Source organism: Merops nubicus, unplaced genomic scaffold (assembly GCF_000691845.1).
Source record: "Merops nubicus isolate BGI_N331 unplaced genomic scaffold, ASM69184v1 scaffold8641, whole genome shotgun sequence".
NCBI lineage: Eukaryota > Metazoa > Chordata > Aves > Coraciiformes > Meropidae > Merops > Merops nubicus.
This window is the reverse complement of record NW_008587541.1, coordinates 11,552-35,689: the sequence shown is the minus strand read 5'-3', so window position 1 is coordinate 35,689 and position 24,138 is coordinate 11,552. Positions and strand designations below refer to the sequence as shown.

General features: G+C 53.5%; 1 protein-coding gene across 1 annotated transcript in view; it reads left to right on the top strand.

Moving 5' to 3' along the window:
* Nucleotides 1–1,511: 1,511 nt before the first annotated feature.
* CACNA1E (calcium channel, voltage-dependent, R type, alpha 1E subunit) overlaps nt 1,512–24,138 on the top strand; it is a gene marked incomplete at both ends in the record, with an annotated part of 34,170 nt that continues 11,543 nt past the window's right edge. The window contains 19 exons of the mRNA XM_008948945.1: nt 1,512–2,075; nt 2,402–2,676; nt 3,288–3,447; nt 3,983–4,112; nt 4,665–4,724; nt 5,060–5,166; nt 8,877–8,888; nt 10,481–10,577; nt 11,730–11,890; nt 12,306–12,443; nt 12,987–13,188; nt 13,387–13,551; nt 13,983–14,093; nt 14,857–14,940; nt 15,026–15,151; nt 15,349–15,414; nt 17,306–17,397; nt 17,837–18,002; nt 18,179–18,306. Of these exons, the coding sequence (XP_008947193.1) occupies nt 1,512–2,075; nt 2,402–2,676; nt 3,288–3,447; nt 3,983–4,112; nt 4,665–4,724; nt 5,060–5,166; nt 8,877–8,888; nt 10,481–10,577; nt 11,730–11,890; nt 12,306–12,443; nt 12,987–13,188; nt 13,387–13,551; nt 13,983–14,093; nt 14,857–14,940; nt 15,026–15,151; nt 15,349–15,414; nt 17,306–17,397; nt 17,837–18,002; nt 18,179–18,306 (2,844 nt within the window). The remainder of the gene's footprint in view (nt 2,076–2,401; nt 2,677–3,287; nt 3,448–3,982; nt 4,113–4,664; nt 4,725–5,059; nt 5,167–8,876; nt 8,889–10,480; nt 10,578–11,729; nt 11,891–12,305; nt 12,444–12,986; nt 13,189–13,386; nt 13,552–13,982; nt 14,094–14,856; nt 14,941–15,025; nt 15,152–15,348; nt 15,415–17,305; nt 17,398–17,836; nt 18,003–18,178; nt 18,307–24,138) is intronic.

The window sequence follows — 24,138 nt, the reverse complement described above, 5'->3', positions numbered from 1 at the left end:
CGTGTGCTCCCCTGTGTGTGTGCGTGCCTGGTCCTGTGCGTCCCGTGCCGGGCGCGTCCGGGCCTGTCGCTCCCTGGGGTACACGTGTGTGCTCGTGGGTGTTTCCGTGTGCCGAGGTCTGTTGGGACGGGCGCGTCTGTCTTCTCTTTTTTTTTATGGCGCTGCAAAGGTTTTGTGGCGTAGCCCAACCCTCCCTAGAGCAAACCTAGAGGGACATAGAGGAGCGCAGTACGGCTCCTTCCCCTGCGGACAGCAGAAACCCCGGCTCCCCAGGCCTCCGCACAGGCTTTCTACCTGGGATGTGCTGGGTCAGGGGCTGTCTTGGCCAAGCATAGCTGAGCACAGGGAGGGAGAGGACCTCCTGCACCCCACGACGTTCTCCATTGCAAATCACAGAATCATAGAATAATTTGAGTTGGAAAGGACCTTTAAAGGTCATCTAGTCCGACCTAGATGTCTCATCTGCCTAGACCAGATGTCTCTGCAGTGAGCAGGGCTATCTTCAACTAGAGCAGGTTGCTCAGAGCCCCATCCAACACGACTTGGAAGGTTTCCAGGGATAAGGCTTCATACCATCTCTCTGGGCAACCTGGGCCAATGTTTCATCAACCTCAGTGTAAAAAGTTTCTTCCTTTTATCTAGTCTAAATCACCCCTCTTTTTGTTTAAACACCTTGTCCTGTCACAACAGGCCTTGCTAAAATGATTGTCCTCATCTTTCTTAAAAGTCCCCTCTAAGTACCAAAAGGCCACAATAAAGTCTTCCTGGAGACTCCCCTTCTCCAGGCTGAACAATCCAAACTCTTTCAGCCTGTCTTCACTGGAGAGGTGTTGCAGCCCTCTGAGCATTTTTGTGCCCCTCCATGGGCCACATGTCTTGGAGGGCCACCTCTCATTGAGAAAGGCAGGTCTTAGACCTGGTATCTTTTCCTGCTCATTCTCACTGTCTCCATCCTATCAGGACTGACACCCTTGCCACCAAGCTGGCTCTTGTGTCAGAGTCCCCCGAGCTGTTATTTGTACCATGAGGGCAGCACTGCTCCAAACAGGAGCCCGACTCTGTGGAGCTGGTGATACAAAGACACCCCTAGTGCAAGGAAGGATCTCCAGCTGCAGTGAGAGGGCATTGCCCATATTTAAGAAGGTGTCCCCAGGCCGTCATGCAAGAGGAAGGTAGTCACCACCTGACTGGGGTAGGGCAAGCTGGGCTCCTTGCTTCCCCCAGTGAGCTGGACAGGCTGCCTGAAAGCCTCAGGGCATCTGTGAGGCTACTGGCACTGGTCCTCCGTGAGCCTGATGCCTCCTGAAGGGGCAGAAGCACCGTCTCAGCCCCATTTCCAGCCTCTGCCAGCACCAGAGGGATGCTGAAGGGCTGTGGATGAAGCAGGACCCCAGCCCATAGCCCCGGGGATGGCATTTCCTTCTCCCTGGGCTTCCCAAATTAAATCCAGGGTGGGTGCTTCACTGGAAGGGGCAGCTGGGACGCCGACCTCTCACTGTCCCCCGTTGCAGGCGGGAGCGTCGCCGGCGGCACCACATGTCGGTGTGGGAGCAGCGCACCAGCCAGCTGCGCCGGCACATGCAGATGTCCAGCCAGGAGGGCATCAACAAGGACGAGCCGCCCCTCATCAACCCCCACGCCAGCATCTTCCGCAGGAAGAAACCGGGGGACGGTGTCACCCTTGAGAAATGTGCTGAGGAGCAGGGTGGCAAGGGCGAGCGGCTGCCGGCCGAGGGACCCGAGCAGCCAGTCCCAGGAGCCAACCCTGGTGGTGGAGAGGACAGGAGGAGCCCATCACCCCGGGTCAAGCGAGACAAGGAGTCCTGGCACCAGAAATCGTGCCATGGGAACTGTGAGCCGGGTGAGCAGGATGGGGCAGGAGGAGGCCTCGAGGATAGGGCCAGGATGAGGCAGAGTCAGAGGCGCAGCCGGCACCGCAGAGCCCGGATGGAGGGGAAGGAGCCAGCCAGTGCACTGGGGAGCCGCTCAGCCAGCCAGGAGACGGGTCTGGAGGAGACCAGCCCCACAGAGGGGACACAGGATGGGGACCGGCGTGGGGACACGGCCGGGATGGGGCAGGAGGAGGCCTCGAGGATAGGGCCAGGATGAGGCAGAGTCAGAGGCGCAGCCGGCACCGCAGAGCCCGGATGGAGGGGAAGGAGCCAGCCAGTGCACTGGGGAGCCGCTCAGCCAGCCAGGAGACGGGTCTGGAGGAGACCAGCCCCACAGAGGGGACACAGGATGGGGACCGGCGTGGGGACACGGCCGCAGCGGAGGTGCCAGTGGCGAGTGGGGAACCTGTCAGGTTGGTACCCAGGCAGGGCATCCTGCAGTTCCCACAGCTCCTTGTCCTTTCCCCTAATATTCTGGCATTTCTTTTTCTCCCACATCCCTCCTGCAGGACGAATGGGGTTCCAGCTGGTGATACTGAGCTGGTTGGCACCACCAAGGAGGGGAGCCCCCTGCAAGCAGTACCTGAGCCCCCCCGGGGGAAGACAGGCAGCCTGGTAGAGCAGGACTGCAGCAGCCCAGACACCAGCGAGCAAGCGCTGCTGGAGGCCAGCCACACCGTCAGCCAGAGCGAGCCCGAGCTCTCCTCTGTCACCCCCAACACTGAGAAGGCCACGGAGAGCACCACCATCATGATCGATGTCCACGACTCCGCTGTGGTACAGAGTGAGGACCTGTCTCTCTTTCCTGAGCCCCTCTCCCAGCCCTCAGGGACCCTGCAGAGATGGGAAGCTTCTTGCCCAGCTTTTCCTGCCCACATCCATCAACTCGGGGGGCTGTCCTTGCTGCTCTTCGCAGCACCTCCCTCCAGCACCCCAGTTTTTCAGGGCAGCCCAAACGCAATGCTGATGTGCTATCATTCCTTGTGGGGCTTATCCCTTTCACACCTCCCTCCCACCTGCCCCTTTGTCTGATCCCGCCTTTCCTCTTCCTCCCTTGCATGGACAAAACACATCCACTGTTTTTCCTAAAACATCCTCAGCCTCTGCCCGGCTTGCTGCCACTCAAGCCCCTTAACAGCACCCCTGCTGTCAAGGTGAGCTGCTTTAAATGGTGTCATTAATTAAACAGCACCGCAAAAGCTGGCCTTGTTAAAACTCTTTTTGTCTGCTTCATCCTGCTAGCTCGTGTCTTTTCTTCCCTTCTGTTCCCTCTCCCCGTAATGGCATGGGGATGCAAAGCAGAAACCGGGGAGGGTTGCACGTGCCTGGGAAGCAAGGACACCCGTGGTTGCTGCCTGGGTGTGAGACCAGGCAAAGGCTTTCGCTTTCCTGCAGTTAGCAACAAGACAGATGGAGAAGCTAGCCCTTTGAAGGAGGCTGAGACCAAAGAGGATGAAGAGGAGATGGAGAAGAAGAAGCGGAAGAAGGAGAAAAGCGAGACGGGCAAAGCGATGGTGCCACACAGCTCCATGTTCATCTTCAGCACCACCAACCCGTGAGACATTTTTTGGACTGTAGGAGCCTGAGGCTGGGGAGGGCTGCAACGGGGAAGGACCTAGATATCAGTGAAAATAGGGGATCCCTATGGGAAAGAGCCCTGAATATCACCCAGACAGCCTGGATAACCAGCTGTGGTGGCCCCCAGGCCCAGCAGCACTCTCCGTCTGTGCCAGCCATGCTCATGGATTTCTCTCCTGACTGCTGATTGCTAGCTCTGATATTTATTCAATGTTTGCTACATTTTTATGCAGTTTTCTGCTCCACCATTGCTCTTGCACAGTTCCAGCAGCCTGGAGGAATAAGCCCCCCGATTTCTCAGGAGCTCTCCTTGGCTGGCTGCAGGGTGTCTGTGGGGCTAGGACAGCTAGGCAAAGGGGTCAGCAAGTCCAAACCAACCTTCGGCTCCCTTGATTTACTTCTCAGAATTTGCTGCCCATCTTTCTGCCCCAGAAGCCAGTGGTGCGGGGTGGGTTCTGAACGTGGGCCGTGCCAGGGGCTCACAGGTTGGGGTGTGGGCTGTCTCCCCACAGCGTGCGGAGGGCTTGCCACTACATCGTGAACCTGCGCTACTTCGAGATGTGCATCCTCCTGGTGATCGCCGCCAGCAGCATCGCCCTCGCGGCCGAGGATCCCGTCCTCACCAACTCCGACCGCAACAAAGTGATTGCCAACCCCCCCTGCTCCCCCCACCCTGCGGGCAGAGGTCCTGTAGGATTTTAGCTTCTGTGGTGCGGCGTATGTAGGACGTGGATCAGCACATCTGGTGGCGGGGCTTGCGCTGTGATGTGGGCTCTGCCTTCTTCCCCATCACCTTCCTTGATAAACCCTGGAAATCCCCCTCAGCTTCCCATTCATGGAGTGCAGAGCCTGGGAAGCAGACCACAGTGCCTTGTTGACTGCAAAGTAGCTTAAACGGGGGAGATGCTGGTGTGTGCAGGGACTGGTATCGGGGAGCATGCCTCCAACTCGCAGCATGATTTCAGAGCTGCTTATGACATGCATGGGAAATGTTTCTCTCCTGCCTATGCAGGCTGGGTTTATGGCATCCAGAACTCTTAGGGAACGGGCTTGGTTTGGGGCAAGCAAACCTACCCCCTGTCCATACCTGAGCTGAGCCAGGTCTGGTGTGGGTTAGTAACAGGGTCTGGGTGGGCACCAGTGAGCCCATTTGCTTGGCTGTAGATGCAGAGCACCTGTGCCCTCTCTCTGCAGGTCCTGAGGTATTTTGACTACGTTTTCACTGGTGTTTTCACCTTCGAGATGGTTATCAAGGTAAGAGGCCTTGTGGGCTGGCTGCACTGAGGATGCTGTGTCCTGCATCTGTGTGGGAAATAGTTCAGGTCTTTGGTTCTGGCCCTAAATTTGGATAGTGGAGACTTTAAAGGCTGGTTCTTAGTGGTGGGAGTTGGGAATGCTTAGCACAGCATTTATTGGCCTCCAGGGTCCCAAAATATGATGCTTGTTGGTATATACCTGGAGGACAGGGACAGGTCTGCTGTTCCCCAGCAATGTCCCTGTTCCCAGCACATCCTGCCTGTGGCTGCTTCCACTTGCTGGCTGAGCTGCTCATTCTCTGCCTGTTTTTCTCACTGTTTTTCCCTCTGCAGATGATTGATCAGGGCTTGATCCTGCAGGATGGCTCCTACTTCCGAGACCTCTGGAACATCCTGGATTTTATTGTGGTGGTGGGAGCACTAGTGGCTTTTGCCTTGGCGTAAGTGGCTGTTGTCCTTGTCAGCTCTTTGCCTTCCCTTGGCCAAGGTGCGAGGAGGATGCAACTATTTGTTATGGCTACTAGACTCTGATTTTATTTTTTTTTAATTTCTCTTCACCCTTCTGCTCTGCTTCTGGGATGGCTCCTGGCAGTGGTGTGTGGTTGTTCCAGAGATGTATTTCTCCTTGTTTGTCAAATGCTGTTGAGCAAGGAGGCAGGGGGCAAGGCAAGGCAAACTGCAGATGCTAGGAAGAAGTTGGTGGTGAAAGTGGACTTTGAAAGAGGACAGAAGGGGCTGTTAAAGAATGAAAAAGACCTAAGGATCACAGAGTTGGAGTTACACACCTGCTATGCATCCCGGAGCTCACAGAGACCCGCTCTCAGGGAGGGACGTGGCGGTACCCAGTGAATAGATGCCAATGAGATGCTCGGAGGCAAGGGGCACCCCCTGGTCCCCAGGGACGTGGTGCCCCACCAGTGCCTGAGGAGGGAGAGGAGATGAAAGGCTCATGTTGCTTTATCATGCTGTTGTTCTCTCTTTCTGCCTTTGACACTGACGGTGGTGGCATTAGGGCTGGTGAGAGGGGAGGGCCCGGCAGCCATGGAGACTGGAGCCGTGTCCTTGCCCGCAGCTCAGGTACCGTGCGAGGCTCTCAGGGTGGCTGGGTCTGAGCCCTGACATCTCTCAATGGATTACAGCCCGTAATCCATTCCTCCCATCTCGCCCCAGGCTGAGCAGCAACTCCTTCCCCTTGCTCTCACCCACTTGCACTCTTCCTGACTCGCTGCTTTTGCCTTCCTCACCCTACTCACCTCCTTCCTTCCCAGTGCTTTCAGCTGCGGCTCTTTCCTTGGGAGGAGTACAGGAGAATTCAGCTCGTTCGGCACAGGGATGAAGCCCTGGGAAGTGTGGGGGCTGACTGCAGACCCCAGCATGGGGTAGGCTTCCTGTCTAGGGACATTGGTCTGAGCCCTCAGGAGGCCACCCAGGGCACCATAAGGATAGTCTGAGCATCTCCAGGGTCTGACTGATCCCCCTTCTGCCATGTCCCTTCCAGCCCTGCTTGCCACCTGCCTGCCTCCACTCCACCTTCTGAGGGAAGGGCAGGTTCCTTTGGGCACAGGGCAGCTGAATTCTCGAGGACAAGCACCCCCATCAGCTATGGCATTGAACCCACTCACACAAAGAGGGCCTTTGCATCTCCACATACGTTTGCAACAATCATCTGTGTCACCTTCCCACTCTTGTAGCTGTAGCTGGGTGGATACCAAGAGCTGCTTGTTGTGAACGAGGGCTCTTTATAATGTAAACCTGCGGGATTGTTCCTCTCCCCCATGTCTGACGGTGGCTTTTGCTGAAGGAGATGACCTCATGGCTTTGGGGATGAGGGGAACAAAGGAACCACAGCAATTTCCAGTGGATTTATACATTATAAAGCATTTATAAGAACACCTGCCTCTCTCCTTGGCAGCCTGTTGCTGCCAGGGCCCCGGGGATCGCAGGATGTTCACAAGTTATACATGCCCCAGCCTGCCACCCACTCACTCTCCCTCCATCCTGGTCTCAAAAGGAAAACTCTGGCAGTGATGTCTGAATCCTTCTCCTTTTCTTCTCCCTCCACGAGCTCTTTGATATGGCACTGGGTGGGGAATGCGGCCTGCCTCTCCCCCCTCGCCTCCACAGCACTGAGGGGGCAAAGCGGTGCCTACAGCACAGCTGTGGTGGTTACCTGTCTGAGAGCGGCTGGTGACTGGGTCCAGCACTTCCCAGTTGAAGAAGCACTAGGACATGCTGTGCCATTTGGGTTTTCTGCCTCTTTTACTGTCCCTCCACCCTTCAGTTTTCCCATGGGGGTCCTGGGTAGCCATGGGCGCAACAGGAGGTCTCTGAGCTGGTCCAGCAGTCCCACCAGTAGCTGTTGGCTGTTGGTGCCACATCAAAATCACCAGTAAGCAAGTGTCTGCCTGTAAAGCCATCTCTTTGTGTGCTGTCACAGCTTGGTCCTCTTGGAGCCCATGCATCCTGAGCAAGAAGCTGTCTTGGCTCATCTGTAGCTCTCTGTGTAGAAAACTATGTTGATCCAAACACAGCCTAAATAAAATGCCAATAGAAAATTGTGAATCTCCAAAGACCTCAAACTGAATTAGCTGGAATAAAGAGAACCATAACTAAAGACCCTGCTCACTTTTGCTTCTCATGGCACCGTGCAAAGAGGTCGTCCACAGAGGAGCGGCTGAAAAGCGGTGATGCTTATGCCTGTGGGCTTGCAGCAGTGGGAAAGGCTGAGCAGTGGAAAGGTTGGGTGGGCACTGCATAGCCCTGCTCATCTTACCTGGTGAGCAAGGGCAGGAGTTGCCCAGAGAACAATGAAGCTGGTGAGGAGTCCAAAGCACAAGTCTTCTGAGGAGCAGCCGAGGGAACTGGGGTTGCTTAGCCTGGAGAAAAGGAGGCTCAGGGGAGACCTTTTCACTCTCTACAACTCCCTGAAAAGAGGTTGTAGCCCAGTGGGAGTTGGTCTTTTTACCAAGTAAGAAATGATATAACAAGACAAAATGGCCTCAAGTTGTGCCAGCGGAGGTTTAGGTTGGTTATTAGGAAACATTTATTTCCTGAAAGGGTTGACAAGCCCTGGGCCAGGCTACCTAGGGAAGTGGTTGAGTCCCCATCCCTGGAGGGATTTAGAAGACGGATAGATGTGGTCCTCAGGGACATAGTTTGTGGTGACCTGTCAGTGCTGGGTTGACGGTTGGACTTGATGATCCTAAAGGTCTCTTCCTATGTGATTCTATGATTCTCCATCTAGAGGTACCCAGCAGAGGTGCCTCATTCTTTCCAAGCAGCATCTCCTTGTACCCCTTGGCACCAATGTCTGGAAGCAAGAATGATCCCTATGGACTACAAAATAATCTGGTGTGAGGCTGGTCAGGACAGAGGTCTAATATCCCATCACAGAAGTGCCACAGAGTTAAACTATCACCTTTACAACATACCTTCCACCTGTTTCACTAACACGCAGCCAGGGTCTGGGGTTATTTTTATGTTTTAAAAAAAAATATTTTACTTTGTAGGGTTTGTCCCCAGCACTGAGCCCTCTGCACACACATGGCAGAGACTCAGTCAAGCAGGGACTGAGGTTAGGTTACAACTAGGGACCTTGTAGACCACCTTGGCTTATCTGAGTGGGTGTCCTGCTGGGTTGCAGGAGATCCTGCGCTGCAGCTCAGGCACTTAATCAGTGGATTTCTTGATGGAGGTGATTTAGCAGAGTTAGCATGTTTAGATGGGAACTTTTGTGGCCTTGCAGGAAGGTTCCCTTGGAAGCACCTGCCTTTGGCTGGTTGGGGCCAAGCCTTGAGGTTCCCCCCAACTCCTGGCCAAGGAGAACCATGTGCTTGCCCACTGTCACCCTGCTCTCTGTGGATTCCTCTTGCAGCAGAGGTTTCACTGTGTGCCCCCTTCCCAAAACCTACATAAGAAGGGCAGAGGCTCCCAGCTCACTGTGTGAGTCCCTCCCTGGAGATAAGCCCCATCCTGGAGTCTACAGCTTGGTCTACTCATCATGCCTTTCAAACCAGGTGTGGGGCAGTGGAGATCTGTCGTTGTCCCTGTGCAGCTCCTCTGATGCTTTTCTTACCTTCTTCCTCTCTTCTCTCTTTTTCCCTCTCTCTGTTGGTGCTGTTTGGTGGCTGCTGGGCTGGATCGCCGACAGGAATGCTTTGGGGTAAATATGCTGGTCGGGTCGCCACAGGGTGCAGCCCTGGGGAGCATGGGGGGATGGCTGCAGGCAGATGTCCATCTGTCTAATACCTGTGCTGCTCCTGAGCTGTGTTCCCAGAGGTCACAGTATGCTGCAGAGATGTGGTGAAGCACACCTGGGGATCAGGGCATGGGGAAAGTGGTGACCACGATGGAGCTGAAGACTCAGTCCTGTGTCCTGGTGGGGCCTTTGCCTGCACTGAAGCGCCACAGGGACTTCATCTCTGATGTCCCCTGAGGACAAGAGATGTGGTTCATGTCAAGCCCAGAGGGCTGAAGAGAGCTCAGCCTCGGCCATGGCCATGGCAAGGCCAGGGTTTCCTCCAGGTGTTATCCAGTCCTATATCCCATATCCATGTTGGATCCCAAGCAAATCCACAGGAGGACATTTCTTGGGGTCTGAAGAGGTCCCTCATCTGCAGATACAAACCACTGCAGTGAGTTGTCCTTGGTGGCAGCTTGTACCATCTGGGTGCTGCCCTCAGATCCTTGCCCGAGCCCCTGGTTGGATGTTCCAGGTGCTTACCCATGCCTTGACACTAAACAAAGCTGGACACAGGAGGTGCACAGTGGGTCCAAGGGCTGTTTGTACAGTTGCTTCCCATGCATTTATGGGGCTGTGCTCCTAGGAAGGACTATTAATTAGTGGGTTTGTTTACAACTCTTCAATCATTAAGCCCATTATTACACTCCCTGTTGCATTAATTCTCGCAAAGGAGCTGTGCAATTTGGAGTGTCTGTTGCAAGTAATTTCCTTTATGTTTTTTGAGAGTATCTGGTGAATACAACCCGTGCCACGTTCACCAGGACCTCTCTGCTCCATCCTGGGATTGGGCCCACAGGCTTTAGTTAAATGACAAGAATAAAACACCTTGTACTGTTGTGATTAATCACCGTATTCAAGAAATTAGGGTCACGAGAGGGTCTTAGTGCTGCTTTTCTAAATAATCCTAATAGTAAGCTCTGCCTCCTTCAGGTGATTTAGGGTGGAAGCTAGTGTAGTCCTGATCTGGAGAGGGAAGAGAGGGCTGGCATGCTGTGAGGTGGAAGAAGAGGCTGACGAAGTTGGGTAACACTGATAGATTAAGGCCCTGTCTGCAAATGGCTCGTGCCTGCAGCAGGGAAGGAAACCTCCAGGCCCTGTGGCTTGGGGATGTGGGGAAGGGCAGCTGCCCTTGTGTGGAGAGAGCGTTGTGTCACCTGCCCCAGCCCTGCGGTCACAACGAGGTCACTTTGTGGAGGTTACTGCTCCCCAGTGAAGGGGAAAGGTGCTAACCCAAGGAGGAGAGGATTGCTTTATTTTTCGCTTCTGCCAGCTGTCAGCATGAGTGATGGAGGAGGCTTGTTTGGGTGGGCTGGGCACTCAGCAGTCACACATTTGTGATCGCTGGCCCCCGTGATGGCATATGACCCTCCCCTTCCTATCCTCACACATGCTGAGGCTGGGAGGGGTGGTTGGTGCTGTTGAAAATGCCCTGGGCATCCAGACCTGAGTCCGCAAGGATATTGTCTCTCTGTTTCATTTCTTGGTCTGCGTGCTTCCCTGTGACGTGGTAGGACCAACAAGGGCCGGGATATCAAGACCATCAAGTCTCTCCGTGTGCTACGGGTCTTGAGGCCCCTGAAAACCATCAAGCGGCTGCCCAAGCTGAAGGTAATGATCTCCGTCTCCTACCTTCTGTGTGCCTTCTCCAGAATGGACCGGTGCATGCAGGGACTGTGTGCATTGATTGGCTCATGAGAGGTGAACAAACAGTTTTCACAGAATTAGTTGTATTTTAGGAGTCCCGTTTTCAAACACAACACCCTTCAGGCTGCTTCATACCTGGAGGTGCAATGAGTTATTTAAAGCAAGTCTGGATCTCTGCAAGATGTCAGAGTTGGTTCCTCTGCCAGGGAGTGTGGGGCTGGAGTGGACATGAGGCAGTAAAGCCCAGGTGCTCTGATAAAATGTGCTGCCCTGTCTTTGGGAGAGCTCAAATCTCTTTCCAAAGTTCATGATTTGTCCCACCAGAGCATCTTGCAAACAACTCTAGGATTTTGTGTGCTGTGCTGCTATGGTGTTGCACCAGAGGAGATTTCCCATCTGAATAGAGGGATTATTTATGTAGCACAGGTAGGAGTATGGATTTCCCTACCTTAGCCAATGGGGTTTAGAGCCAGAAAGGAGTAAGAAACCGAGCCCTGAGTTTTTTTCACAAGGCAGTATTTGGCTCGTGGATGAGGGCCAGGGTGGCACCCCAGAGACATGAGTTTTGACCCCAGCTGTTCTTCCCAGCCAAAGGATAGATTCAGCCTGTGTCGGTTCATTTCTGGACAGCTCTGTCTTCACCAAGAAGTAGGGATAAGGACATTTCTCTCTCTCTTAAAGTGCTGTGAGAACAAGGGCTGAGAGCACAGCCTTGGAGGTGCTGCTATTGCAAGCAGAGTTATTCGCTCTGCCTTGTTGTTCGGGGTGATATGAAACAAAGAAGCGTTTACTAATTGGCCTTGAGTGCTGCTAATTGCATCATCAGGGCCATCCCCTGTCTGCTGCCCTGGTTGCAGAGAACATCGGAGGATATAAATATCCATCCCTGCTGCTGTCTCAGGGGCTGCTCAGTGTCCGGGTTTGTGCTGGAGGGTACTCCAGGTATTAAACTGGCTCATAAAATAGCCCCTGGCCTGGGGGAAGGCCCAGCTCTTTCCTCCTTTCCACCTCAGGAGCAGGAAATATCTTTCTCCATGATAGCCTTGAGGAAGGTTTTGGTATTGCCCTTTGCCAAGGCTGTTGGCTCTCTGAGGTGAGCTATGCTCTCTCCTGCAGGCTGTCTTCGACTGTGTGGTGACTTCCCTCAAGAATGTCTTCAACATCCTCATTGTCTACAAGCTCTTCATGTTCATCTTTGCTGTCATTGCTGTCCAGCTCTTCAAGGGAAAGTTCTTCTACTGCACTGACAGCTCTAAAGACACAGAGAAGGATTGCATGTAGGTGGCCTGATCAGTAGGTTCAATGCTGCTGACACCTCTGGCAAAGGCAGGGTGATGAGTGATGCTGGCTTTCGGTTCCCAAAGGTGAAGTCCTTGGTCAACGACTCACTCTTGGCTATGGTATCTCGGGGTGGATGGCACAGGCTGAGCCCATTGCTGTGTCAGTGTTGTACATCCTCAGATGGGATATGGGATGCAGAGCTCTGTATTTTGCTCCTGTTCTCTTTCCTCCTTCTCTCTTCGCTTTTGCTTTCCCCTTCCCTCCTTACCCCCAGGTGTTATCTAGCCTCTCCCTATTTCTCCCTCCACACTCCCCACTCCCCCACCTCCCACTGCCCCCAGGATTTAAAAACACTGTCTCATAGTCTGGCAGTGTAAAAAGAAGGGTCACTGCCCTCTCCCCACCTTGCAGAGGGAACTATGTGGACCACGAGAAGAACAAGATGGAAGTGAAGTGCCGGGAGTGGAAACGCCATGAGTTTCACTATGACAATATCATCTGGGCTTTGCTCACCCTGTTCACCGTCTCCACTGGCGAGGGTTGGCCCCAGTGAGTATTCTGTTCCATCCACCCCCTTTAAATTAGGGTGAGCATTGGGGTAGTTGGGTTACTGGCTGACTACAGCCAGGCAGGACAGAGAGACAAACTGTTGGGCAGGGAGGAGGAGAGGAAAGATAAGAAATTACATCAGGACAAAAGAGCTTTAGCTCCCTATGAGGCTGAGACCATGGCTGGGGGTTAGCTTCTTTCTTAAGAAGTGAATGATGGATAATCCCTTCCCCTGTGTGGCCCTGAGGTCCATCATAACTCAAGTTTAGAGATGACCATAGGACTAGCCCTTTCTTCATGCTCATGTGACCTTGGGCAATTTTTCTCTGTATGTGGAGCACTGGAAAATCCATTTTCAGGCAAAAGCACCGTAAAACAAGCTCTGGTCACTTAGAAGGGTTGTCCTTGTAAAGCAGATTCAGACAGAGGTTTATCTTATCATTGTTACAACTGAGAACAAAGTAGGTCCCATGAGAAGTGCCATGTAGTGGCAGTCCTGATGGGCATATCTGTGGTTGCTTTTCTTTGCCTGTGTGCCCACAGGGTGCTGCAGCATTCAGTGGACGTGACAGAGGAGGACCGTGGGCCCAGCCGCAGCAACCGCATGGAGATGTCCATTTTTTACGTTGTCTATTTTGTGGTCTTCCCTTTCTTCTTCGTCAACATTTTCGTGGCTCTCATCATCATTACATTCCAAGAGCAAGGAGACAAAATGATGGAGGAGTGCAGTCTGGAGAAGAATGAGGTAGGATCTGGGGCGGGGGAGAGAGGACATTTCCATGGGTTTTCTGCAGTTCTGGAGCACGGAGCTCCTTAGATGTTGGAAAGGGGGAAGAAAGCCATTAGCCATCTGCCTGCCCAGCCCATGAAGGGAAGAAATGAGGCAGTCACCATCCTCCATGTTGCCATCAGCCATGGTCTGATGTGTGTTGTTTTATTCCAGAGGGCCTGTATTGACTTTGCCATCAGCGCCAAGCCTCTCACGCGGTACATGCCGCAGAACCGGCACACCTTCCAGTACCGGGTCTGGCACTTTGTGGTCTCCCCATCCTTTGAGTACACCATCATGGCCATGATAGCGTTGAACACTGTGGTGCTGATGATGAAGGTGAGGTGGTCAGAGTGAGCCTGTCCTGTTTGGGGCAGTGGGGAGAAGAGGATTGGTCAGGATGGGACCACAGGGCATTTTGGTTGTTTCTAGGAGATACTTTGAGACAGCAGTGTGAACATGCATTCCCTTGGTATAATCACTCGGAACACCACATGCCCCAAGCTGGAGGCAAGATCTTCCCTAAGCAAGATGACCCAAGTGATCTGGACCTCTTAACACCTGCAGAAAGATCTGTATTTACCCTGTGCTTCCTTATTAGAAGGAGTGGTAGCTGTCCTGGAAGAGGGGTGGAAAGGTGAAGGAGATAGATGGCCTTGAGGCACTCGGGACAAGGAACATGGGCCACTACAGATCTTCCCTGGGTTGGTTATCCACCAAGTGGCTGGCTGGCACCCTTCTGGTTAGCAACGTCTCTCTCTTTCCATCAGTACTACTCTGCTCCATACACCTATGAGCTGGCCCTGAAGTACCTGAACATTGCATTCACCATGGTGTTCTCCTTGGAGTGTGTCCTCAAGATCATCGCTTTTGGCTTCCTGGTGAGTGGCTGCTCCTGTTCTTGATGAGGGTGTTAATTTGGACTTTGGCAGCACACAGATCACAAAGGGAAGGTGTTAATAGTGTGAGATTGTTGCGATTTATTTTGCATCCAAGCCTGAGAGCTTTTTTTAGGATGGAATTGCTCCTTTGGTTCTCCTTAAAATTCCCACTGCTGGATGCTGGTGAGGGAAGCCACACCACTGCTTTACTTCTTGCTTTATTTCTGTGGTACTCTGGTGCCTGGACCATGTATATGTATAGTTTCTTTCTAACACATGCTGGGAAATGAGGCCTACTAGCAGGAGGGTTTCTAGGCACCATCCCTGCTCCCAGAAGCACCAGCCATAGTCAAGTCTGGTCTTGCACCAACTTCTGCACAAAGAAACAGCAGAGGCTGAGCTTGGTCCAGGTGTTCATGAAGAGGAGAACAAAGCAGCCTCATGGCTTTGAGGGTTGGCATGATGGGCTGTTGCAGCCTTACCAGGGTTGGCTGTGGCCGTGTTTCCCACTCCCATTCACCAGGGTGGCCTGTTAGGTGCATGAGTCAACTCCCAGGAGAAGCTGCTCACTGGAGACGTGCTCGGGTCTGTCACTGTCTCAGATGCAGGACAGTGCTCCAGACCAAGGCCACATACAAATAGGTGGCAAGTCCTCTGTTGACACTGCTGTTGTCCGAGAGCAGACTTAGCCTGTGGCCCAGTGGCCTTCAGACCTGCCGTCCCCAAGCTCAAATTGATGTTCCCTCTCTCATTCCTTTTGCAGAATTATTTCCGTGACACCTGGAACATTTTTGACTTCATAACTGTCATTGGCAGCATTACAGAGATCATTCTGACGGACACCAAGGTGAAGCAGGGGCTGGGAGCAGTGGGGCAAACCACTATGGGGTGGGGGTCTTCCACCTCCCTCTCACCCTCTCATCTCCTCCCAGCTGGTGAACACCAGCAGCTTCAACATGAGCTTCCTGAAGCTCTTCCGGGCTGCTCGGCTCATCAAACTGCTGCGCCAGGGTTACACCATCCGCATCCTGCTCTGGACATTTGTGCAGTCCTTCAAGGTAAGTCACAATTGCCCTGGTCTCCTCCCAGGCCGCGGTGCTGAGGTGCTGCTTCCAAATGCTGTTCCCAAGGTCTTGCTGAATTGTTGGCTTGTAGGAGAGATGGATCAGCACAGCTTACCTGCTCACTGTGCTTTTTGTACTCCTCTGGAGCTGGACCTGTGCTACAGGAGATGACTCATCTGCTTCTCTTTCAGGCCCTCCCCTACGTCTGCCTCTTGATCGCCATGCTTTTCTTCATCTACGCGATCATTGGGATGCAGGTGAGCACAGACATCTCAGTGCACATCCCTCTGGCATGGACAGGCTGGGGCAGTGTCCTCAGCTTTATGCACAGCAGCCAGCCTTGTGTCTGCCTGTCATTACTTCACTCAGTCAAGTCCAGAGGGAGGAACAGCTTGTTTGGGAGCTGCAGAGCCACATGCCCTGGGGGAGCTGCCATGGGCTTGTTCAGTCAAGCTCCACTGCTGCCTTCCCAACTTGTACCCTTGGAGATGATGCCTTGGGGACCCAGCTGGGCATCCTGTGCAGTGGCTGCTTTCAAATTGTCACCCCCTTGTTTAGAAATTACATCCTGTCTCCAACTCCCTAGCAGCTGCTAGAGATTGATTTCATGCCTGAGTGACCTGGTGAGCAGCCTTCTGCCCTTCCTGTCCAAACAGCTGGATCATGGTGGTGATCCCTGCAGCTTGCCATCCACCTTGTCCCTCTGCAGAGGGTTTATGTTGTACCTGCACCTCTGATGGTCTACTTGGGCTGTTGCACTTAGGGCCCTGTGATGACCTACCAGATGGTGTGAGGTCTGCAGAGCATGGGAAGATGTGAGTTTTCCACGCTCCAGCTAGTAAATAAGGAGCATGTGAGCTAAAACCCTCAGCTCCACACGTGCTGTGGTGCTGGCTTGGTTCTGTGATGACAAAATCCCACGCTGGAGATCTGACAAAGCATCTTCAACGACAAATGCTCAGGATCTAGAGCTACCTGATGAGTGAGTTACTGCAGTACTCAATGCCGTTGCCTGATGTGCGCTGCCAGGTTGGGCAGATTTTGGGGAGGCAGTGGGCAGCACAGTGGTCCCCAGCCTGGGCTGCTTGGCAGTGCTGGTGTTTAGTCTCTTCCACCCCCTCTCTTCCACCCCAAGAGTCCCGTGCCTGGTTTTGGCCACTCGGTCCTACACATCCCAGCACCAGCTCCAGGTGTTCTCTGTGCTAAACAACCACCATCTGACTCAGCTCCCCTCCCTGCCATGTGGTAGTATTTGATTTTTTAAATTTTTTTTTTTTTTAACACCATTGTGAACAAATCCCCAAGCAGTAAAGTCTGTGGGCGTTATTTGAGCAAAATAGCTGGAGGCAGAAAATATTCTACAATTACATATTCCAAAAAACCTGTACAGGGAAAAAATACTCTGCAGTTAGTATATTTTTAGGTTCACGGAAAGTGGAATAAATATTTAACAGTAATAACAGCACATTTTTCCTATTTGAGGCACTTCATGAACATTCATTATGTTCTACCACAGCCTTGTCTGTGGGTCATTATTAGGATATTGTCCACGTTTGGGGTTTTGTTGCCACTTTTGGCCCTGGGGACAATAGTCCCAGGTGTCTGACTGTCCATGGTGGGATACTAGTCGGTCTCTCCCTCCTTCATTGAGCCCTCCCTGATGCTGTTTGCACCACTGTGTCTGACCCCAGCATCACGGACTATTTTCCCACCAAGGGAAAAGCTCCTGGGAGTTCCAGGTCCATGATCAGCACCCACCCCGGGTGGTGTGACTCATCTCTGCACCTCCTGCACCCTTGGGATCACTGGGTGCCATGGGGTGCTCAGATGCTGCCTGTAGCACAGCAGCAAGATGGATGGTGGAGTAGTTGGACTTGCCTGATCCCAGGTCCTCCTCTGTGCTCCTGTTTCCATAGCAGCTCGGCTTCTCAAAGCCTTCACTGCCCACTGCAAATCCCTGGCTGTGTGCTGGGTGCTTTTCCATGCAGAGAGGGTGGATGTCAGCTGCACTGGGGGCCAGCTGCGCTGAGGGTGATGGACCTGGGGCAGGACCAGTCCCTGCAGCATGCCCATGTGCCAAGGTGAACATGCAGCTGCTTCTGCAGAGTTTTTGCCTGAATAATGGAGCCCTTTGTCTCCCTCCTGTAGGTTTTTGGCAATATCAAATTAGATGAGGAAAGCCACATTAACCGTCACAACAACTTCCGCAGCTTCCTGGGCTCCCTCATGCTCCTCTTCAGGTAAGCAACCATAGAAAACTCCTTTGGCAGCGTATTTGGGTGCAGACAGGCCAGGAGCTGGTCTGGCCAGGATCTCACCACAGGCTGTTTGGTGGAAGTCAGCTTTTGGTGCTAGAGACCAGCTGTGCAAACACACAACCACAGGAGCTTTTTTCCCCCCATCCTCTCTCCAAAAGGTTGTCTGTCTCTCATGTTTTTGGTCCGGCTGCCTGGGGGCAGTTGGCCCTGTGTGCCAGGAGCTACACCGTGGCATGGCTGGGCTCATGGGGGTCCAGCTCAGTCGCTCCTGATCTATTGTCTTGCTCCTCTCCACGCCAGAGACATGTTTAATTTGGGCAGGGGGTTGCACAGCTTCTTGTGAGGTTTCTCCTGGGGGCATCCTGCCCCAGCTCCATCCTGTGCCACCACGAGCTGCTGAGCACGGCTGTGTTGGGAACAGGAGTGCCACGGGAGAGGCGTGGCAGGAGATCATGCTGTCCTGCCTGGAGGGCAAAGGCTGTGAGCCAGACACGACGGCGACATCCGGGCAGAACGAGAACGAGCGCTGCGGCACTGACCTGGCCTACGTTTACTTTGTCTCCTTCATCTTCTTCTGCTCTTTCCTGGTGAGTTTCTCCTCCTTGAAAGCCTTGGGGATTCTTCTCATTACTCCCCCCAACATACAGCCCCATCACAGGGTCATCAGCCATCCCCCCTTGATTACCCTCCCTTCTCTTTTGCCCTTCCCTTCTCTGCTCCCTCTCCCCCCAATTTCCTTTCTGCTTTTTTCCCTTTCACTTAGATGCTCAACCTGTTCGTGGCAGTCATCATGGACAATTTTGAATACCTGACTCGGGATTCCTCCATCCTGGGACCTCACCATCTAGATGAGTTTGTCCGGATTTGGGCAGAGTATGACAGAGCAGCGTGGTATGTAGACAGCTCCTTCTCTCCTGAGCAGCACCTCAGAGCTGGTTTTAGATGAGTGTTGTACTACTGGATACCAGCTGCAGCTCCTGGGACAGTCAGGGAAGGGCTGCTCTTGCCCACGGCCATCACGAGGGCAGCGGCCGGTTCCTACAACACCTGGTGGCACAGGCATCTCGGGCGATGGTTGCGGTTTGCCACGGTGTTTATCCTGAGCACTGGAGGCTCCTGCTCTTCCTCTCCTCCCCAGCCAGTGGGCAGGTCCCTCTCAGCCTCGTTGCCTGTCCTTGCGCACCAGCTGGGTGCCTCTGCCTTGAGACCGGCTCCATCACCTGGTCCTCAGCACCCACAGCTCACCATCAGAGCAGGGCTGAGTGGGGCTTGTTTCCAGCTGTGGGGAGATGCTGGGGATCTTCTGGGCTCCTGCCAGGTCACCTGTGGAGCACTTTGGAGTCTGTCTGGGTATGGGGAGTTGTGTCCCTATGCTGGCTAGCCTGCTCACCCCTCTAGAGACAGGAGGACTTTGTTTCCTGCATTCATGCCTTCGCTGATGAGGACCTCAGCAAACAGAGCTCCCATTTGCAGGCAGCAGCCAGTTCCCAGCAATAGGACATGTTCAGTGTGGCCGTACACACCCTGGGTGGCCAGGCTTTGGCTCTGCTCCTGCTGCTGCTGCAGGGGATTCGCTCTCTGCTGCTCCTCCCAGGATACTCTGGAGCATCCCTAGGGCAGTGTGGTGCCTGTGGCAGTTCTCGGAGCACATTTACCCTCCACTCAGCTCCAGCATTATGAAGGTATCTTGTGTGGCCCCTTCCTCCCTCCCACAGCCCAGGGACAGCCTCTTTGGAGCCTTGACCCACCATCAATGTGCGGTGAGTGTGGGCGATCTTAGCTTGAGAGTCCTTGGCAGCCACATGCACTCCCTTTGGAGACTCTTCGCCTCCACTGCTAATGTCCTGAACTTTGAGAGACCAGCTCCTGCCAAGATAATTTTATGCCTAATACCATCAGCTCCTGCCATGGTTTCCTCCACCATTTTTTTCCAACCTTGTGCAGCTCAGTGCTGACCAGATTCTTCCCTGCGTGTCCTCCTCCAGCACACTTGCTGCTGTGCAAGGCTCCTGTGGACAAGTGGGATTGCTTGTTAGCAGGTGAATATACCTTGTGCAAGGGGGAGAGGTCAGCACGGTGAATAGATGTCCTGGTGGATAACTAGAGGAGGTGAGAACAGTGAAGCATCCACATTGGAGCGGGTGTCACCCATGGCTTTTGGGAAGGATTTCTTCACACCAGATACTTCATTCTTGCCCCTAGTGCTGGTGGACTAGATCTCCAGGACAGTCACTGTAAGAGCATGCCTGAGCTGTCCTATCAATGCTATGCGCCCCTCTGATTTCTGAGCAAGCTGTGCTCTTTTGTCATGATACGTAGCCAGTGGTTAGGGGACGTGTGCAGGAGCTGGTGGTGCTGGGCCCATGGTGGCAGCCCTGGCTCCCATTGCTGGGTGAGAAATGGGTGAGTACATCTGAACGGGTCCTACTGCCTGAGTGGGGCAGCCGTTCTGCATCCTGACACAGAGACCATCACAGCAAGGTCTCATGAGGAGACCACCCAACACCAGGGGGGCTCAGGGATGGGTTTTGCCCAGGTGGTTGGGCTAGTTGTAGCCAGTGATGGGAAGGGGATGGGAGAAGAGCAAGGAGAAACCAGAGACAAAGGCACCAGGTAGGATGGTAACGCTGTTCTTTGCCTCCTCATGCGGTTTCCCTCCAAGCTTGTCCAAGGATGCCCAGGAGGCTGCAGCAGCATGCTGCACCTCAGCACTTCCACCCCACACGGTCCCACTTCCCAGAGGGCTCTGGTCTGCAGTGGAGTGGGGAGCTCAGCATCTGATGGCCCCAGCACCCTCTCCTGCCATCTCTCTGCCTCGACTGCTTCATTATTTCAGCCGGTGCAGGAGGGATATGGGCTGTATCCTGTGATGACTGCACCCGGCTTTGGGGAGATGTGCTGCTGTAGCACGAAGGGGTGTGTGCACGGGAGGGTTTGTTTCTAATAATGTGTACCCTTGGCAGAGCGTGGTCTGGTGGTCGGAGCACAGGACTGGACTGTGAGAGACCTAGGTGCTAGTACCACAGCCACCAGTCACCAGCTGGTCACATTATTTCTCCCCATCTCAGGTTCCCCAGATATTGGAGATAGAAGTGACTCAGCTGTCAACCTCCCTGGGACCTTGTGAGGACCAGAGAGTTGGCTGTGTGAGGGTAGGCTTGCTGGTGGTGAGATGGGACACAGCTCCATCAAAAAAGCTTGTGGTGGCCGGAAGCCAGCCAAGCTGCAGGCTCACCCCATCTAAAATCCCAGCCCTTTTGCACCAGGCGTAGGTGGCCAGGGCACGATGAGGAAGGGTGATGGGGTGGCGTTTACCACCAAAACTGCCCTTCTCCAGGGTCGGCATGAATCAGTGTGAGGAGACGTGAGCTGACCCACGTGGAGAAGGCAGTAGCTGATGCTCATCGCTTTCTCCTCTCTGGGTCCGACAGAACCAGAAGGAGAAGAGTCATGCACCCTGCAGGTTTTGCCCCACAGATGGCCCCAGCACCCCCACACCCTGGGTCAAGCTCTCCATCCTCCCCTCCACCCTCTCAGTGTCCTATTAACCCACCTGTGCTTCCTTTGCAGCGGCAGGATCTCGTATAAGGATATGTACAAATTAGTACGGGTGATCTCGCCTCCTCTGGGCCTAGGAGAGAACTGCCCCTACAGGGTGGCGTGCAAGGTTTGCCTCCCAGTCCTCCGCCACAACCTGGCCACGGGACGCACCATCCACTCCTCCCTCCTTCCCCCGCTCCACCGCCACCGCGCCTCCCGAGGGAACCCTGACGTTGCTTTCCTTCGAGTTTAAAGAGGTCCGCGGCCTCCCAGAGCCAGCAGCTGTCCCCCTAGAGGGGAGGCGTGAGTGGGGCCGGGGGGGCCCAGAGCCTCCCGGGGTGGGTTTCCACAAATTGCGTCCCCCAGCCGGCCCCCCGCCCCAGCTCCGTTGGCGCACAGAGCCCCAGAAGGGTGCCAGGCCAAATGCCGCCGTCTCTGCTTGGCTTCTCAAAGTGCCCTCATGGGAGCAGGTGTTTTTTTGGGGGCCTAGAAGTGGCTTGTTCCTTGGGTAGGAAGAAGGGAGCAAAGGCAGGAGGACATTGGGGACTTTGCCATTGTTTTCAAGAGTGAGGACTAGGAGGCGGCCAGGGAGACCGTGCTGTGCACAACAGGCTCTTCCTCAAGTGTGTCACTTGGAGGACACACAAGCACATCTCTGGGAAGCAGGACTCTTGCTAGTCTTGCCCTTAGCTTGCCAGACCTGCCTGGGAGGTGGTGGCACCCAGCAACATCTCTGGAGCTCAACAGCTAACACTCTCTCTGCTTAAGCCAAGCTCCCAGCTGCTGGGCACGAGCCCACAGCCGTGATTTGGAGTCCATGTGTCTCTTGGATTTGCATGGGTTTTTAAAATTTTATTTTGGGCTGACAGTTGAGCAAAATCCTGTGCCTGCTGCCTTCTCTGAAGTGCCGTGATGCCTATGTCTGCGTCCGTGGTGCAAAAGGATGAGCCACAGAGTTTGCTCTTTCCTCTGTGTCCCTCAGCATCTGAGGAGATGTACCAGGGAAGCTCAGATGACCCTGGCCTGTGATCATGTCTCTGCAGAGGAAGAGGATTCCTTGAAGAGGCACAGCACAGCCACCACATCCTTCTCACCACATCAGAAATGCTGCTTCCAGCCAGCACCCCTAGAATGGGTCTGTTACCCTCCACAACTGGTTGTGGGGATGATGCACACATTTGAAATCTTGAAGTCGACCACTGGAAGTAAAGCAGAGCAAGCAAGACAAAGCCTGGACGCTCATTCATCACATTCATGAAGAGGTATTTAGAGATAGGAGATCTCCTTGCAAGAATCTCAGGTGGCCTATCTGTTGAAGGACGGGCTCCTTGAAGTCTTTCCACTTTTCTCTGTTGCATCCCTGACAAAGGATTGGTGGCTTTGCTGAGGATACTTGCTCGGGTCCCTGCAGACAGAAGACACCTTCAGATGGAATTTCTAGTCCTTCTCCATTGATGTCAGGGCTTGCCTGGCAAACACTGCTCTCCTAAACTGGGTCACCTGGTGCTCAGAGAGGTACCTGTAATGTTTCCTGTGAAGAGGGAGCTCTGCAGCAGTCTGGGCTTTCTGCTGGCTCTGTGGGATGGACAGAGCAGTGAAGGTGGATTAACTCAAGAGGAGGTGGAGGCAGAGAGAGTGAGACCAGTTTCTGCTGTCATTTGAGGGAGACTATCCCCATCTCTCCCTTGTGTTGTTTTGGCCTCCTCCTCCCTCTGCATAGGGTATTTCAAGGGCATGAGTCTGCTGCCCTGGAACAATTCCCAACTGATGAAGTTCAATTAAAAAGTGGTTTTCTTCACCCATGTGGTTGTTGCATCTATGCACTATGGTCCAGAGCCCAAAAAGCCAACCCAACCTGCTAATCTTTCAGTTTGGCGAGTCTGCCCTGCATATCATAGTGTACAGACTCACTCTCCTGGAGCCCATGTCCCAATCCTTCCAGGCAATATGACAACCATCACTTGCAGAAACAAACACCAATGTGTTTATGGAGTGGTGGACAGCCTGCTCAACAAGAGATGGTGTTTGGGCAAGTTCAGGATGCAGCATAGTGGTGTGGCATGGTACGGAGGCATACGCACTAGGCCGTCTGCAGATGGGCTAGCAAAGGGGCATTGATCCAGGAAGACTTCTCATAGAAGTACAGCAAACTCTGTCCTTATGCTGGGGAGAGCAGGTCTTTTAACCACATCTTGCTGGGACCACATTCTGGCAGCCAGCTCCACTCCTTGAGGTGATCTCTGCCTTTCTTCAACGCATCTTCTTCTAGCAGTCATGCAAAAGTGAGACAAGGAGGTGGCCATCACCTTTGTCCCCTAAAAGTAGCCCTTGAGGTGGTCATGGGTCAGACAAATACTCAATAGATATTCATGTCCCTATGGACACATTCTAGTCCAGAATCTATTCTCGCATTACTTGCTATTTTGGTGGTCTATTCCTAACAGCCTGGTACAGCACAGTACTTATTTCCTAACCACAGGAGGACAGATGCCCACCCACATTTCCTCCTTCATCCCTCACGGATTCTCTCAAAGCACCAGGACTGAGCCATTACTGCCTGGTGGTTTTACAGGTCACCCTGTGGCATAGACACAGGGCACATCTCCATCCAGACACAGGACAGATGGCCAGCTCTCCCATCAAGGATACACCGGTGCTTGGACCGGTTCTTGGGAGTCTTCCTGTTTAGATGGAAGTCATTCCACTTCCCTGCCTGTGCTTCCGTCCTTGGGGATGTGGTTTCTGGGCACTGCTGTGCTGCTCACAACGCTTTAAGATCTCTGCTCTGAGAAGCAGCAAAGTGTGCAGCCCATTGGTGAGAACAACACAGCTCTCATCCTTCTTGGTTACTGATGTTTGCATCACTCTTCCTTTCACTGGAGAATCTCAGAACAGAAGACAGTGTCTGGTGTGTGCTGGGTACACTAAAATCCCCCTCTGCCTGAAAGGGTGGGTGGAAGATCACTGTTTTGCTTCCTTTTTGCATGAAGTTCTTGAGCGTGAAAATGCTGAAGTCATTTTCTTCCCTCCACACACCTTTAGCCTGTGCACGTTCAGCTCTGCCAAGATGCTGCTTATGGACTCCTGGACCTGGATATTTCCTCTTAATCACTCAACTTAATATTCTCCAGGGCTGTTATCAATCCTCTTTCCAACCTGTTTACGTGTGTCAGGTTGCAAAAG